The sequence below is a fragment of the Paramormyrops kingsleyae genome, chromosome 19 (genome assembly GCF_048594095.1).
Source record: "Paramormyrops kingsleyae isolate MSU_618 chromosome 19, PKINGS_0.4, whole genome shotgun sequence".
In the NCBI taxonomy this organism is placed as follows: domain Eukaryota; kingdom Metazoa; phylum Chordata; class Actinopteri; order Osteoglossiformes; family Mormyridae; genus Paramormyrops; species Paramormyrops kingsleyae.
In genome coordinates this window covers 9,969,936-9,986,007 of record NC_132815.1, presented here as the reverse complement: position 1 = coordinate 9,986,007, position 16,072 = coordinate 9,969,936, and the positions used below count along the sequence as shown (strand labels likewise).

The 16,072-nt window shown below is 39.7% G+C and overlaps 2 protein-coding genes across 5 annotated transcripts; one reads left to right on the top strand and one right to left on the bottom strand.

Annotated features, from left to right (window-relative positions):
• Positions 1-997: 997 nt before the first annotated feature.
• On the bottom strand, positions 998-7,973 carry pla2g7 (phospholipase A2, group VII (platelet-activating factor acetylhydrolase, plasma)). The gene is made up of 11 exons (XM_023837074.2): positions 7,834-7,973; positions 6,749-6,898; positions 5,288-5,438; positions 4,801-4,894; positions 4,618-4,686; positions 3,921-4,071; positions 3,661-3,774; positions 3,188-3,279; positions 2,493-2,663; positions 1,939-2,087; positions 998-1,743 (listed from the first exon to the last, which is right to left on the bottom strand). Exons 2-11 carry the CDS (start codon positions 6,842-6,844, stop codon positions 1,643-1,645), a joined length of 1,188 nt encoding a protein of 395 aa, XP_023692842.1. The 5' UTR covers positions 6,845-6,898; positions 7,834-7,973; the 3' UTR covers positions 998-1,642.
• On the top strand, positions 7,925-15,254 carry mep1a.1 (meprin A, alpha (PABA peptide hydrolase), tandem duplicate 1). 4 transcript variants are annotated; one of them, XM_023837040.2, is made up of 15 exons: positions 8,853-8,922; positions 9,780-9,813; positions 9,957-9,981; positions 10,103-10,156; positions 10,410-10,450; positions 10,579-10,654; positions 10,845-10,962; positions 11,245-11,420; positions 11,744-11,965; positions 12,195-12,341; positions 12,812-13,027; positions 13,391-13,855; positions 14,033-14,206; positions 14,299-14,382; positions 14,575-15,254. In XM_023837040.2, the coding sequence occupies exons 1-14, from the start codon at positions 8,888-8,890 to the stop codon at positions 14,346-14,348; spliced, it is 1,833 nt and encodes a 610-aa protein (XP_023692808.2). In that variant the 5' UTR covers positions 8,853-8,887; the 3' UTR covers positions 14,349-14,382; positions 14,575-15,254. The 4 variants fall into 4 exon arrangements, with proteins under 4 accessions (XP_023692815.2, XP_023692831.2, XP_023692825.2 ...); XM_023837047.2 differs by lacking the exons at positions 8,853-8,922; positions 9,780-9,813 and adding an exon at positions 7,925-8,063; XM_023837057.2 differs by lacking the exon at positions 9,780-9,813 and having other exon boundaries at positions 8,838-8,922.
• Positions 15,255-16,072: the final 818 nt, after the last annotated feature.

Below are 16,072 nucleotides of genomic sequence, written 5' to 3'. Positions count from 1 at the left end.
GGAACAGCAAAGGCACAAGAAGCCAGTAGCTTTGTTAAATTGTGGTGCCGTACGGAAGGCTGCTGGAGAATTTAGCATTTTCAGTTTCACCTGAAATGTATTAGCAGACTTAAGGAAGTTGTGCATAAAAGTAAACATGCATTTATTCAAGTAAAGTACAACCTAGGGATGTGCTGATCTGCATTTTTTGAGTTCTGATCCGATTCCAATACACAACTGCCGATACCGATAGATTGTGATATGAGCTCTTTTTACTTCAGTAATATATAAAGTATAACTATATTATGTATGTGTGCGTGTGTGTGTGTTTTAATATGCTAGTAAATAAATTTAAAAATGTATGCCAAAAAATCTTTTATTATGCTATTAGAAACATGCATATCGTACTGTTCCACCTCACTTGTACATCCTGTTTTAAGCATTTTTGAGGCATTTGCAGTTCAATTTGAATATCTTTTAGGAGAGTATACGTATACGTAAGTGACGAATGCTTAAAATGCCCCACAATGTTTCTCCCACTGGAAACAGTGTCACTTACACTTCGCTGCAATCGCAGCCCCTCATGTATCATAAACTGTAGCGAGTGTGCAGAACAACCCATGCTGGGATGGGGGAAATTGTGGGTGGTAGTTGTACGTTTCCCCAAGGGCTGTGAATTGTTCAACATCAGTCTATTTCAGCTTGTGCTCCATATGAACAAGGAGTAATCCTTAGTGTGTGGTGCTCAATGGGCCAGAAGTATTTCCTTTAGTTTGTCTGAAGGTTGCAGATGGTTTCAAATGCTATATGTCCCTTCCTTCCTCCTTGCTTACCACCAGTGTGATATAGCATGTACAAAACTGCAATTACAGACTGTCCCCAGCTTGCAACCTGTTTTTCACACATTGCTTTTCATATTGATAAACTTGAACTTTTGGCCAGCTGCGTGCCTAGCAATGTCACATTACTTGGTGTGCACTGTATGGCAGGATCTTAAGAACAAAAGAAACAAAGAGAATAAAATGGAAAAACATTTCATTTGAAGGGTAATTTACCATAATTTTAATCACTAATTTCAGCATATTGAATCAGCATTACAGAATACATTACATATGGTAAAAAGTCCATTTTAATTCATGATTGTATTAATCATACCTCAGTTGTTTTGTAATATAGGCCCTTTGCCTATAAGCAAAGTAGGAGAAAAGACTATTAAAGTTAATGCCTTTGAAATTTCGTAAAGAAATGTAGTGTGAATACTTAATTATATAAAGTTATCTGATAGAAAACATACTTTTTAAAAAAGTTGCATGAAATCATTGATTAATCATTGCTTAACCTTTCTGTGCAAGACTTTTTTTTTCCCTCACAGAAGGGGACATTGTGTAAGTGCTGGTGCTGAGAGCATGAAAGTCACGTGTCATTTACTTGGCCGTCATTCAGTGCCACCCGATGCTTATATAGTCACTCGGCTGTCATAAGAAGTATGACCACATACTTGCAGTGTTCTCCAGGCATTGCAATTTGCTGAGTTCTGAACAACATGGAAATATGGCAATATAGCTCAGGACTGACACACTGAAACTGCACGACAGTGTTGTGGCTCATCTCTGCCACGTCAGGTTCCCGTTCACAGTGATGATGGAGGAAGTCAGGTTCCCCTTTACAGTGAAGATGGAGGAATGATGAGGTTGGTGCCTGGAATCAGATTTTCATCCTTTCCATCAATTAGAGGGTCCCACTGATTGAAGTCTTTTTCCAGTGCTGCAAAAAGCAAGAATGCAAATTAACTTAGAAATTCTATTTTCTTACTGTAAAACTACTCACACTCAAAAGCTAGAACTACTACATTTTGCACATTTTACCATTCGTAAAAGTTGCTAATTACTGGTAAGAAAGACGTTTATTCTCAGGTTAGGAAATGTAGATGATTAAAAAAATGACGACATGAGTACTCACACAAGTGTCTCTGAAGGAATGCCAAGGACGCCTTATTAGACAGATCAAGTGCTACGTGGGGGTCAATCTCGCCCTTCAAGTGTATCATCTTTCCGATCCAGTTGCCAGTAAGAAAGGTGAAATCTGGGAAGCTCTGATGAACAGATCCCCTTCAAGAGCAAAATAATGCAAAACATACACTTACAAGCTTTATTTATCAGATGTTTTTTTTTTGTCCAAAGTGAGGATCACAGATCAGGGCTAGTCAGCATTCCTACTCTTACTCAAGGGCCCAGCAGTGATTTGGGTACTGTACCAGCCATGGGATTGGAACCCACAGCCTTCCAGATATGGGCAGCGATCCCAATCCTGCTGAGATACACACCACCCCAAATATCTAGCTTGCTAACTGCCTAGCGATTACAAGGGAATCAATAGAAAACGCTACACCAACATGATGATAAACTAGTCATTCAATGTTTCTCATGTTCTTTTTCACCATTTGCTATCGGAATATCTAAAAGAAAGCATCTCATTTGTGGGCTTGGCACATGAACATGTTTCACGGACCACACCTGATAGTGATCATTTTTCTTTGTACAGTGGTACAGTCCAGTTTCTTCATGCGAATGATGTTCCCTGCCCACTGGAACTTCTCAGAGTTGATGAACAGAATCGGTTGTTTGACCCTAGGGAACATTTCTTCATCTAAGGGGAACATCCAACTATCCAAAGCAATGCCACATCTGTGGAAGGGTAAACATACAAAGGCAAGTTGTCAGCTATAGTTCATCTATATTTACTTGTACTTTGCTCATTCAGTTTTCTAGAACCACTTGTCCGCTATCCAAAGGAGCATAGCATCCAAGATGGGATGCAAGAAAGACACAGGAAGCACAAACAGAGAGAAAGATGCAAGTGTCTTTGTGCGGGAAAAGCACTATTAACATGAGAAGCACACCGAGTTGGGGTAAAACACACAACTCTGGTTGTGTAAGGGTACACTGCTACATCCTGACTCACAAAGCACTTCTTCCAAGTGACAAGTTGAATTTAAAAAGTGTCAGAGAGTGAGGAGAAGAAATACCCAGCTATCCAACACACGACTCCGACCTCCTGATCAGAGAAAGCAGAGTGATATAGTGGGAATGAAATTTGAATTCCCACCTTAATACACAGGTTCCAATTTCATTAAAATGTTGAGGGGAAAAAAAGGTTTTCGAAAGCACAAAAAAGTGCATTAATTACAAGTCAGTTATGCAGAACGTACTTGAAAGTGGGCTCCTTGCTGAGGGTTTCAATCACTGTGGCTCCCCCGAACGAATGGCCCATTATGGCTGTTTTACACAGATCGACAGAGTTCTGTGAAAGAGCACAGACATCTCATGACATACTGTACAGAACGTGTGACAAGGCCACCAAACAAAGACAGAAGTACAAACCAAACTTCTTGCTTATCTCCCTAAGTGCAAAAGGGGAAGTTTAGCCTAACTAGATAATAATCTGCCACTGTAGACATTCTCTTCCTCCTTTCTTCAAGAAAACGAAACCTGTACCAGTTGTATCAAAGGCTTATAGGGTTAATTCTTATTTCCAAACACATTTACTAAAGGCAGACAAAAGTGTCTGTCTTCAAAATATCCACCATATGCATTGAATCTACCAACCATAAAATACCCCAGTAAGGACACTATTTGAACATACATTTTTAAATAAAAATAAGATTGTTATAACGGTTAATACCTTTAATGTTGACCAGTCAAAATGTGACTGCAAGACGTTGTTAACAGTACGTCCCGAGTTCATTTCAGCAATAAGTTTCAAGGCTCTCACACATTCGTCTGCTCTCTGCAGTACCTACAGAAGAAGAAAAGCACAAAAACAAACTACGCTGTTGGCAGTTTTATTGGTCAGATCAGGAAACATGGTTTCCACTTCAAATCAGCAAATCAGAGAGCATATTTCACAAAGGCAGCAGTGCGAGTTTCAGCAGAAAGCATTACCTGTTTGTTCCGAAGAGGAAATTCATTTTCCCTTGGTTTTATAGGTCTGTAGTACATCCAGACCTGCTCCAAGTCGTCAGAGGCCTGGTCATCCTGTTGCTCAGTCTCACACTTTTTATTGAAATAATATGTAGCAGAGGCAGATTCATCCCTAAAAAAGAAGCAAAAAACATAAGTTGTTGTTTCTACAAGTAACTCACAGTTATCAGTGCCTTAAAAGAAAAAAAAAACAAAGAAAAAAAAAAAGAAGACTTATTTTCATTAAAAAACACAAATGTGTAGTTTTTATAGAAAATTTTCCACTGATAACTTCCTTGGTGTACACTAGCTTACACAAAAGGTCTAGTTGATAACTGCATTGTCTTGCAGTTCGAAACAAAAGACGCGCTTGTGACTCATTCATTCCGATGAACGAGCTGAAACAAGCATTACAGCCAAAGGCTGAGCACTTTTACATTGGGGGCAAGTCACTGCCTGTGACGACTGACATTTTCCCTTTATGCTGCCCATGTAGTCTCTCTGGCCCATACAAACAGAAATGTGATGACCTAACCCTACCATTGTTTATTACACCCCTCACATGCTATTGCCTGCATTTCCTTCTCGACCATTAGCCTTAAACAAGAGCTCTCTGCATGTACTGCACATTTCAATGCCCCTCCCCCCCCCAACAAAAGTAGGGTTAACTCTGCCGTACCTGTGTTCCACGGCTGCGACTATGAAGCCCTGGGATGCAATCTCAATACATATGCCCGAGTATAATGTCCTGAAAAGGGAAAAACAACTGCATGGTATGTGATTCCATAAAAGACCAACAAAATGCAATTTAGACAGCCAACATACATGTTTGTAATATGCCAGTTTAATAATTTATACATACCGGAAAGCTCCGAGCCCATGAGAGAAGATAACTAGAGGATACTTCCTGTCAGACTTCAGCGGTGCTTCCCAAAGGGCAGGTATTTTATAGCGTCCTAACAGTGCAAGAGCAATCTTACAAGAACAGAAGGTCATACTTTAAATAAAGGCCCTACAACGGACCTTCATGAATAATCTATAGTTAGTATTTATACAATGGCATATAAGCCTGGCCAGAATCCATTTTTTCATACCGTCATGCCTTCCAGACATTATACCGTGGTACACAGTATTTTGGCAGAAATATTGTACCCCCCCTAGCTTGGCAAAATTTTTTTGCAAAGATTTCAAAATATACTATATAGCTAATTCTGCCCAGCCTAGCAGTATAAATACTAATTGAGTTTCTTAAGACTATATACTGAAATTTAATGGGGTTTATTACTGTTGCATAGCCACAATTGTTTGTGAACAAAACATATAATTTTAAAACAGTGAGCATATATTACCAAACAGATAACTGATAATCCTAGTGCCCACGACCCTGTTCATCTTCATGAAGTCAGAAAGACCGCTGAAATATTCTGTGGCTGGTATCCAGACGGGCTGTTCAGAGTCTGATGACGGTTCACACGGGTAATACAGCCGAAGAAAGGTTCCCTGATCATAAGAACATAAGAAATTTACAAACGAGAGTAAAGGCATTTATTTTTTTAATGGTAAAGTATGCAGAATTACCTTCTACTGCTATGAAGCTAATAAATGGTATTAAACACTCTTCAGTTGAAAATAAAGACAAGAAGATAGCCACTGTTACAAGAAGGCTTTTAATTATAATCTAAAACTGCTAATTCCAGGGGACTGTATCAAGAAACTGGATTTTTTGCCTAACCGGATAACTTGTCGGATTTAAGGTACCCCAGTTTAAATGGACTTTATCTTCATTCACTTACATTTACCCCATCATAAATCTGATCAGTTATCCAGCTAAACAAATGCTTTGTGATACAGGTACAAGGGCAAGTTCTAAAACTTGCAGTGATTGCTCTGTTCACACATTTAACTTAACTTCACTGAACACATGGTTTAAACAAGCAAGATCATTCATGGGGAAAAAGTATGTCAACCCTCATATTTAGCAACTAGTGGAACTTCCTTTATTGATAACCTCAACTAAATGATTTCTGTAACTGCTGGGAATTAGGTCTCTGATTTGGCATTTCTTAAATACAGAATTTCTTCTGTTTAAGTCACTCTAAGGCGTAGGAGAGCAAAGAGTCCATAACGACTTTGCTTCATAGGCGAGTTAAGGCGAGTTAAGGGGAGAATCTCAATACCAAGAACACAAAGATCATACTAGTGATCTTAGCAAGACCGGTCTTGCTAACTTGTCTTCCAAGAGCAAACTTGGGGCACAATGAATCATGGGATCGGTCTCATTTGGCGAGGATGCAACCGATGTACTGTATCCTTGATTTTTAGGATGGAGCAAGACCAACATCCGGGGATTTTTACCGTCCTCTGTACTTGTGTTCTTAATATTGGAAGTGGTCTTCGGCAATGGAAGATGATGTAAAATGGGTTCACGAGAACACAAGTATGGTCAAGTATGCATATTGAGATTCGCCCAGAATTTTCAATAACTTTTGTTTCATCAGTTATACCGGAAAACATCCAGGTTTAAGTCTAGAAATTCACAAACTTTTCCCATCAACGACACTGATCATTTAAACCAGGTGTACCCAGCTGTTTTCCCTATGGACCAAATTCCATCAGCAACACAAAGCCAAGTCCACTGCTTTCCCGGATCATTAAATTACACACAACTGTATTGTACTGGTTCAGATGGAGAAGCATCCTTGTCAGTGTAGGTATTTGACAAGCTTTGAAAGGATAACATATTTAACAAAAAATAAATAAATAACACAGGCATGTGTTTTCTTTCCTTTAAGAACCATGTATCCATTTACCTGTATGGTGTGATCCACCATGAGGTCAGCACACCCAACCTGATTGGGCCCTTTTCCAGCGGGAATCCCCAGGCTGTGGCCGTGATTATTTCCCATGGTTAGTCGTTGCTAACCAGCTCCTTGATTCCAAACAGAAAGGCCACAGGGAATCTACAAAAGAGACTTTTTAAATACTCAGATCAAACTTAAAATGTAGCTTTGAAAAATAATCTTGTTTAATCCTAGACTCCTGCAGGACGCCATGCCCTGGGGGGAAAAAGCGATTTCATTGCAGTTACAGTACAATATGTGAGCACATGAGAACATACAAATGATAACATGTCTAACAGGCTAAATCCCACAGTACTGCAGGGTCCTGAATGTAACCGCCTGCTTTCAGCAGTCGTGCTTAGGACCTATTAGGGACTCGTCTGAAGGTCATTATTGACAGCAACTGTAACGACGTTATGGTACGTTTACACTTAAACGGATGCAAAAGTGAATTATTATTCTTAATAATAATAATATGTCTACCCCAAAAAACATAGAAACTGGTGCGAGAAGGTGAAACCCTACCAAATAAAGAACGGGAATACTGTACTTATAAATGACAGGGTTAACAACTTGCTGACTGGAGAGAAATATTCAATTATTTTATTATTTATTTTTTATTATTTTATTTAATCCGAGACTATTCTGCACACACATGCACGCGCATTTACATGTATGTAAGAGTTTTATTAACTTGTAAATAGTCTGTAGGGTTTGCAAACTACACGTACGCTTTTGATGTATCTTTAGGTTTGTAATGGAAAATTATGGATTTGCGTAAGATTTCTGGCATGCGAGCCTGGCATCGTGAGAGTCACGCCAGATGAGTGAGTTGGCAACTCTGAAATTAAAATGCATTAATATGTGGCGAGAACAATAACAGCGATCAGGTTTATAAATCACTTTTAACTAGGTTACCGATATGGTAACGGATAAGTATTTCGTGCCTGTGTTACACTTGTCTAGTTTACATAAAACGACCGAAGAAAAGCACCCGGAAATATATCCAGGTGTATGCACCGCGGCGGATGTTACTGTCGCACCGGTCGGCGTACCGTCAAGTTCTGCGGGTTGATCGGCTGACGCGGGGCTGAACCGATCGCTCGCCAGCCATCCAGACAGCTTCGCAGCAACAGGCTAGCTTGTAATAATCTGCCGGGAGCGGCCTGTGTGTGTTTTCGGCTTCCTTTTTCAGATGCGCCTGCTTTCACGCGGCGCGGTTTCCTGTGGGAACTTGACGGTTCAGGCAGCCAGACACTGGTGGTTGGATTGAAAGCACGGGAAGGTGCGTAGGCGAATGGACTGGAACGGCCGGCTAAGCAGGGGCGTCGCTTTTTCCTATTATCTAACCCGTTCCCTAGACACTAGATCCAGCGTCGATGTCGCAGGAACGCAACACTAGCTAACAACTAGTGGTTAACAGCAGATCGCTGTTAAACCGCGCTGACATCGCAGTCTTCCTCTGCAACCTACTTTTTCAGTTTCATGCATTTTAAGATGTAGTGTCTCCCCCAGCACTTCTGTCTGAAGGACAGCAGCCCTAGGGATGCATTTCGCCATAATGACAGGTAGATGATCAGGTGTGCGGTATGCGACCAGTCACGCTTTTAGGTCCCGGAAGTGCATCAGGCCATTGCATTGTTTCTAGAACCCGGGACAGGCACCACTTAATTTGACATGAAATGTTCAGCACGTTAACAGCTTTGGAAACATGCGAAGCGACATCGCCATGTTGACCAAGTGAAATGTGCAATGAGAACCGCGCGCCGACTTACAGGATAAAATACGTTTATACTTCACTAATACATTTGCGGCCATGGAGTGAGCAACGCAAATTAATCAGACAAATAAAAATGTAAGTGTAAATGTAAGTCACATTACACCAATTCCGTGAGCCGTCCCATCGGCTACGTAGCGGTGCCACTATTGGACAAAGGCTGATTTCGAGAATCGCGAGCCAATCAAAATGTCTCATTCACAGGCAGTGGGCGGGGCATAAGTGACACTTATTTGCGTATTGTTTAGGAATCACAAAAGCAGTTATTCTGCCCTTATCCGAATTTATGAAGCTGCTGCCGGGTGACTAAGTTAACACTTGACAAAAAGTAAATGAGGAAAGATAAAAACTACTATGATTCGCAGAAGTAAATATCCTTAAATGTTTATTTATCAGTATATCCGAAGTTTAATAATAATAATAGATACTTTATAATTGTTTTTACGCCTCTCTCAACTTGTCCGCGAAGGGCAGCCACTTGTTGGGGCGCCCAGGGAGTTGGGGGTTATGGCCCTTGCTCAAGGACTCACAGACGGGCTGAGGCTGGGTTTGAACCGGCGACCTTACGGGTACACAGGCTTAGCCCACTGAGCCACACGCTGCCCCCCTTAGTTAGTAATTGAAATTACTGTGCACGAGTCTGTTTTTAAAATAGTTTAATCAATTCCTAATTTAATTCAATATAAGAGTCGTTATGGCCAAAATACAAAGAACAATTACATTGGGTTTGGAAATCGTGGGCTGCTGCTCGTTTTGAATGCTTTGGATGGTTGCGCCCTCTTGTGGAGCACCCGTCCATTATGTAGAAGCTTAAAATTACGAAGGGAATTTAATAGTTCCTTGGGCTGCAACTAATTCCGAAATCATACCATAATAAATAGCAATTTGTGTAAATAAGATGCACAATAATAATGCCACATCCTATTTGAAATTTACTCACCGCCTAAGATCTGAAACTAAATTGTTATCTTGTTATGAGTTGTGATTTTGGTCATATGACGCTATAAATTGTTACCGTATTGTTGAAGTACAGGCTTTCTCGTTATAACCTTTGAGATCGTTGTGAGATCATTGGAGTTATAACTGAGATTGCAATCACTATTGTAGTAATTATGTTTTTCTTTCGGTCAAAGGCTGAAGTTCCCTTTGGCTAGTTATTTAAACATAAGTAAAACATTCAACGTTAGTCATTTTCACCATGAGTTCGTTTTGGTTTCTTCTCAGCAGTGGGCTGGTTTTATTCTCCAGTGCGTATACTGTGAGTGTGAAAGTTGTTCAAGTTGTATTCCTTCGGATTTAATATATCGTTTAGATGCAAAATTGAACTAATGTGTAACTATATAAATACAATTATATTATTATACAACTACAGTATATATCTCTTCATGTTTTCCCCTGCAGATCCCTTTGTCATCCCAAAGGACTGGTATGTTTCAACATCCGATGCACATACATATATAAAAAAAAAAGATACTAAAAAAAGTGAATTATAAAAATCTCGTGAAATTACAAGAAAACACTGCGTTGTAATTCATATTTCTGTTCAGATGTGTATACAGACAAACACAGCGATAGATTGGAAAATCCCTACCTTAACTTGGGTAAGTAATACTGATGTTTTGGTATCACAGTTATTGCACATTAGAGGTAATTCAATGCTTTGAAATTTATAAGAGCTTGATACCCTCAAAAAGGTTGCTGTGCTTTAAGAGTGTTTACAACATGCAGAGAGACTGATAGTAGGATGGATTGGACTGTCCCTGGCATATTTTCTCTCTATTAAATCGCAAGTGTGGTTATTCAAGAATATAAACAAATATAAGAAAATAAAGTTCATTTTTATTTCTAATCTAGGAGCAAAAACCCCCCTAATTGAAGGTGACATTGCCATCCCTGTAAGTAAAATTGTTTTATTGATTACTTTGTGTATTGTGCAGTCTAATCAATTGTTCTTGTCAATCAGTTATTTGTAAAACTGTTTTGAAATTTCAAATCCATATGTAATTGCTTTAATTTCTTCAAGCCTGGAAGGAATGCACTCATTAATACTACGTTCAGATGGAAGTTTCCCATACCTTATATTCTGGCTGATAGCCTTGGTAGGTATATGATGTTACATTTTCCTGCAATAACAAAGAGACACGTTTGTAAGAAACGTTTCAGCTTTCAAAGTTTTTGCAGAGGGACTTAATGACTGAAGTATTTGCGTAATGTTTTTTGGGTAGGTTTTCCAAACCACCCCAAATTATTCCAAAATCATACTCAAATAACTTTTGTTTAAATTTTCAGATCTTAATGCCAAGGGGGCCATTTTCCAGGCTTTTGAAATGTACCGCCTTAAGTCTTGTGTTGATTTCAAGCCATATGAAGGAGAGAAGACATACATCAGATTTCAAAAATTAGATGGGTATGGAATATGAAGTTTGTACAGTATTATATGGCATTTTTATATGAATGTGTTCTAATGTTTTTAATGAATTGTTGAAAGTTGGAGCTCTTTAAAAATCTTCAACATCTTTTTATTCCCAATTTTGCTTCAGATTACAAAGAACAGTATTGTAATAATATGTTTTCAGTACATAACTGTTGCTCTTTTGTTAAACGAGTTCCAACAACTAACCAAAAAGGTTTTGGAACGGCCATCTGTTTTTGCCTGGCTTACGTTCGCTTGTTGTTCCTGGGCCGTCAGGTGCTGGTCTATGGTGGGAGATCAGCAGACTGGCCAGACACTGTCCTTGGGAGAGGGATGTGACCACAAGGCCGTGATTGAGCATGAGCTGTTGCATGCGGTGGGCTTCTACCACGAACAGTCCCGCAGTGACCGTGATGACTACGTGGACATTTGGCTGGATGAAGTGCTCCCAGGTGATGCTCATGTCCTGGTGCTCTTGTCCTGGTGTCCTTCTGCCTTGGTAGCTGAGTTCCAGCCTTTTTAATTGCAGATTAGTTGAATCTATAAGTACTTTATTCTGGAAATAATTTAGTCTTCTGTGGATGGTCAAAATTAATACCACTATGACAATATTTTCTTGAATGTTTCCATTCAGATTATTCATTGTTCATTTCTCACAGACATTATGTATGCATTACATTACATTTTCCAAATATTGTTTTTTGATCTTTAATAGTACTGTGTAATGTGTAGAAGTGCAAACAGTGATCATTATAACCTTTGTTACACTTGTCAGGCATGGGTCACAATTTTAATAAATACGACGACAGCTTCGTCACTGACCAGAACACCGCTTATGACTACGAGTCCATCATGCACTACCGTCCATATTCCTTTAACAAGAACGCAAGCTTCCCAACTATTACAACCAAGATCCCTGAGTTTAACAACATCATTGGCCAGTACCTGGATTTCAGTGCCCTCGATGTTCTGAGGCTGAACCGAATGTATAACTGCTGTAAGTGATGTGAGAACTTAAGCATGAGATATTTCGTAGCCTTGGATTTGACTGACAAAAATGTTCACAGGAAGAAATAACATTTGCTATCTCTGTTAATTAAATACTGATTTGTGTGTTATGTTTGCTGTTGCTCTCTGTTCTGCTAGACTTCTTAGCGGTAGCTTCTAGTCACCGTGACGGTTTCCCTCCAAAATCGTGGATCTCCAACCACTCTTTTTTTTTTTAGCATCCTCTCTTACAATGCTGGACCAGTGTGCTTTTGAGTACATCAGCATCTGTGGGATGATCCAACTGCAGGCTGACAATGGGGGCTGGGTCCACACCTTGAGTTCTGTGGGGAAAGAGGACCACACCCTGAACGCACGCTGCAGAGGTGTGTCCTTTTCTGCTACTGCTCTATTGGTTGAACATGTTGAACCTTTGTATTACATCATTTCACACACCATTGGCTCTTATGACACAGTATAATAGTTCTGTATCTTGCTTGTGGAAGAGTGACCCAATCAATTCAGAACAAAAGAAATATTTATTTACACTAAATGGGGTGTAAGTAATTTTGAAAAGGCTTTCTAGTAATATAGAATACAAAATTTCACTGAACATCCACTGCAAAATGTTTATATTACGGAGGTGGCCTGAATGGCTTCTTCTGATTTCACATGTCTCTTGTGTTCTAATTAGCAGTTGCAACCTTCAGATCAAGCTAATTGCTTCATACTGTTACAAGATGTTTACAGCAATGGCCAATCTAATGCATATACTGTTTGCACACCTGTGAAATGACCAAATAGCAGGCTGCCATTTGTTTTTGGCACCAACATCCAGTTGTGTGTTTAATTTCAGATGCGGGCTATTTCATGTATTTTGACACTAGCCTGGGAGCGGCCGAGGAGTCCGCCCTTCTCGAGTCTCGGACTCTGTACCCAAAGAGAAACCTGCAGTGTCTGCAATTCTTCTACAAGATGACTGGGAGCACTAAGGACAGGCTTGTGGTCTGGGTGAAAATGGATGATGGCACGGGGACGGTTCGAAAGCTGAGGAAAATACATACGTTTTTTGGTATGCCATTGAAAATTACTAATGCACTTCGTGAGATGGTTTCGGTGTGCCTGTATATAGAAATGCATTTGAAATTATGACGAATGATTAAGGAAATACTGATAAACTAATGAAATACAAATAAACAGTCAATTTTTAATGGATTTAGAAAAGGAACTAAAGAGACAGTGATTTATACATATATGTCTTCTGTATATATGTGAGAAGGCCATACGACAGCTAGCACCCAGGACTCCAACCCACTGAAGGGTAGATTCGGGTCACCATATCTTTGGGTTATGGACAAAACCTGAAAAGTTGTCAGAGAGTTAATATGTACAGTATGTAAATATAATTATATATAATTCACATTATGCCTATCAGGAGTTGATGCCCAAGACTGGAAGATTGCACACGTGCCCCTAGAGGTTGCCGTGAAATTCCGCTACGCCTTCCAAGGAGTCCGGGGCGACCCTGGCCAATCGCGTGGTGGGATTTCCATCGATGACATCAGCCTGACCGAAACGCGCTGCCCCAGTGGGGTCTGGCAGATTCCAAACATCACTAAGCTCTTGGAGACCTCAGACAACGATACATATTTACAGAGTCCACGCTTCTATAGCCCTGAGGGCTATGGCTATGGGGTCACAATGCAACCAAGGTCCAACCATCAAGATTACACTGGGGACTTCACTGGCTTCTTCTTTCACCTGGCTAGTGGTATAAATGATGGCGCCCTCCAGTGGCCGGTGCTGAACAGGCAGGCCACCATCACAGTGATGGACCAGGACCCTGACATCAAACTCAGAATGTCATCCGCTCGCAGCTTAACCACGGATATGAGGCAGAGTAAGTGACGACAATCTAACATTTTCTAGTCACAAACCATATAAGCAACAATACAATCCAGTAATCAATGCATCTTCCAACAAATTACCTAGAACAGGGACTTAATATCACCACCACCACACCATTTGACATAGCTGCGAAAATGGTATTAATTTTTGCATGCATTAACTGTTTAAGTTTCAGAGGGCAAGCTGTTTTGGGACGACCCTTCCAAGACGGGCACATATGACACGTCATGTGACTGTTATAGAGGAAGTTCTTGGGGCTGGCAGTCCTTCATTCGTCACTATGACCTGCGCCGACGGAGCTACACAAAGAATGACAACCTCATCATTTTCATTGACTTTGAAGGTAAACGGAACCTGGAATAGCCTCACAAACCCTCACAGACCTTTTTGGCACAAAAGTCTGTATTAATATCCTGAATGTGCTTCATTTTAAAGATATAACGAGCCTTATTAAAACTGAAGTGCCTGTTGAACCAGCGGAGTGATTTCAGCAAAATGTTCATGATAACAACCGAAAAGGTAAACGTCAGCTGTTTTTATTAATTTCTCGCCATATATGTTTTTATATTTGAAATCTTTCTTGCTTTTCACATAGCAGTTCAAAGTTGTGAAGATTATTTCAATAGCTGTCCTTTAATAGCTGTTCCAGTTATATACACTTAACCAATTAATTTTAACAATGTAATTTTTTTTTTTTTACTTTTCCTACAGGCAAGTCAGGAAGAGACTTTTACAAGAAAAATAGGAAAACTTTGAAAACTCCAATAGGAGCAAAAATATATGATAGAAACAAATAATTATCGATTTTATTAATAAATAATATTATTATTGAAAAAAAAAAATTTTTTAGTCAGCAAATTAATATACACAATTTAAAGTCTACTTTAACACTTAGAGGTCGCTTCAGTTTTCTCTTCATTGCTATCACATTTTTGCTCTATAGAACGATGTGAGCAATGAACAACAGCAGAACGTTCTTGTCTACAACAGGAAAATAAACAGTGAAAACAGATTCAGAAAATCAGCACAGAACACACAGTAAAACCTGCTATTATTCAATTAAATTTTTATTTGTTGAAAGTCTTCTTTGAAAAGCCTGGAATGTCATGCTGTTGCTGCGTCATGACAATCAAGATGCACTGGGTCTGTTGCTTGTGCTTCGTGAAAGTCATATTTCGTCACAAGAGAAAGCCATCATCTTGTCACATGCCATTTTGAAACGTTCGTGGACGGGGTCTTCGTTCCCATTCTTGGGGCATCTTCTGCAAAAGTCGGTCAGGTTGTTCCGCAGCATCTGGAAGAAGCACTCTGAAAAGGCTCATGGTCTTTGCTGTCACAACTACAGACATTTATTTAGCTACCCACAAGGGAAATTCCAACAGTAATAACAAAAAAGTGAAGCGTGAAATCGTACAATTGACATTACCCTGCTGACATAGGTTTACATGCATAAAATAGCTTAAAACTTAACATCATGTCATTAAATGCTGCCTTCGATTTAGGCTACATCTAACTATGTTTGGGCAGAATTTAACGTTTCATACCGTCTATACATTATAATGCAGTATATAGTATTTTGACAGTATTTATCAAAGCAACGCTATTTATTAACCAAGCGGGGGCTGCCCACGATAAAAATTGCTGGCGAAATGAAGAGTTACAAGACTTTACTTCTTATGGTTTTGGGAATTACTGTATCACCATATTCATCTTCTGATTCCTACATTATTTTACTATTTTTCTTGATAGCTGGTTTCCGCCATTTAGGCCAGCTCATTTAATTTATGGAAGTCTGCCCCTAGTGGCAGATCCCATATTTTACATTAAGGCACAAACTGGGCCAAAACAAAAATGAGGAGATGCGTGTTAGATTACTTAATGGTTGCCTGCATAAATCTACAGAAAACTAGAACTTGGATTTCTGATATCGAATATGCAAATATTTCTAAAATTCGAATGTTATTCGAATAGCAAAGTTTGACTTCCCAGGAGTGTCTTGCAGGGAACTGGGAGGGAGCAAAATCATGGACTGTCTGGCAGGGAGCAAAAACATGGACCGTCTGCGGGCCCAAGGACCAGGTTCAGAAACACTGCCTTAGGCTTACTTGGGGGAAAAAACTCTGGAGGTCCAAGGTTTTCTCTTCTAACCACTTCACATACATGTTTGTTTTGTCAATTTTGTTAATCGTCTTAGGCTAGGAAGTGAAAA

What these genes read in the sequence shown, in the direction of transcription:
- pla2g7 (XM_023837074.2), bottom strand. Translation starts at nt 6,844, where the DNA reads ATGGGAAATAATCACGGCCACAGCCTGGGGATTCCCGCTGGAAAAGGG. An exon ending in TGGTGGATCACACCATACAG is followed by an intron (nt 5,439 to 6,748) that starts GTAAATGGATAC and finishes TCTTATGATCAG; the next exon opens with GGAACCTTTCTTCGGCTGTA. An exon ending in TTGACTGGTCAACATTAAAG is followed by an intron (nt 3,280 to 3,660) that starts GTATTAACCGTT and finishes GCTCTTTCACAG; the next exon opens with AACTCTGTCGATCTGTGTAA.
- mep1a.1 (XM_023837040.2), top strand. Translation starts at nt 8,888, where the DNA reads ATGAGGAAAGATAAAAACTACTATGATTCGCAGAA. An exon ending in AGATTTCAAAAATTAGATGG is followed by an intron (nt 10,963 to 11,244) that starts GTATGGAATATG and finishes CTGGGCCGTCAG; the next exon opens with GTGCTGGTCTATGGTGGGAG. An exon ending in GCTGGATGAAGTGCTCCCAG is followed by an intron (nt 11,421 to 11,743) that starts GTGATGCTCATG and finishes TACACTTGTCAG; the next exon opens with GCATGGGTCACAATTTTAAT.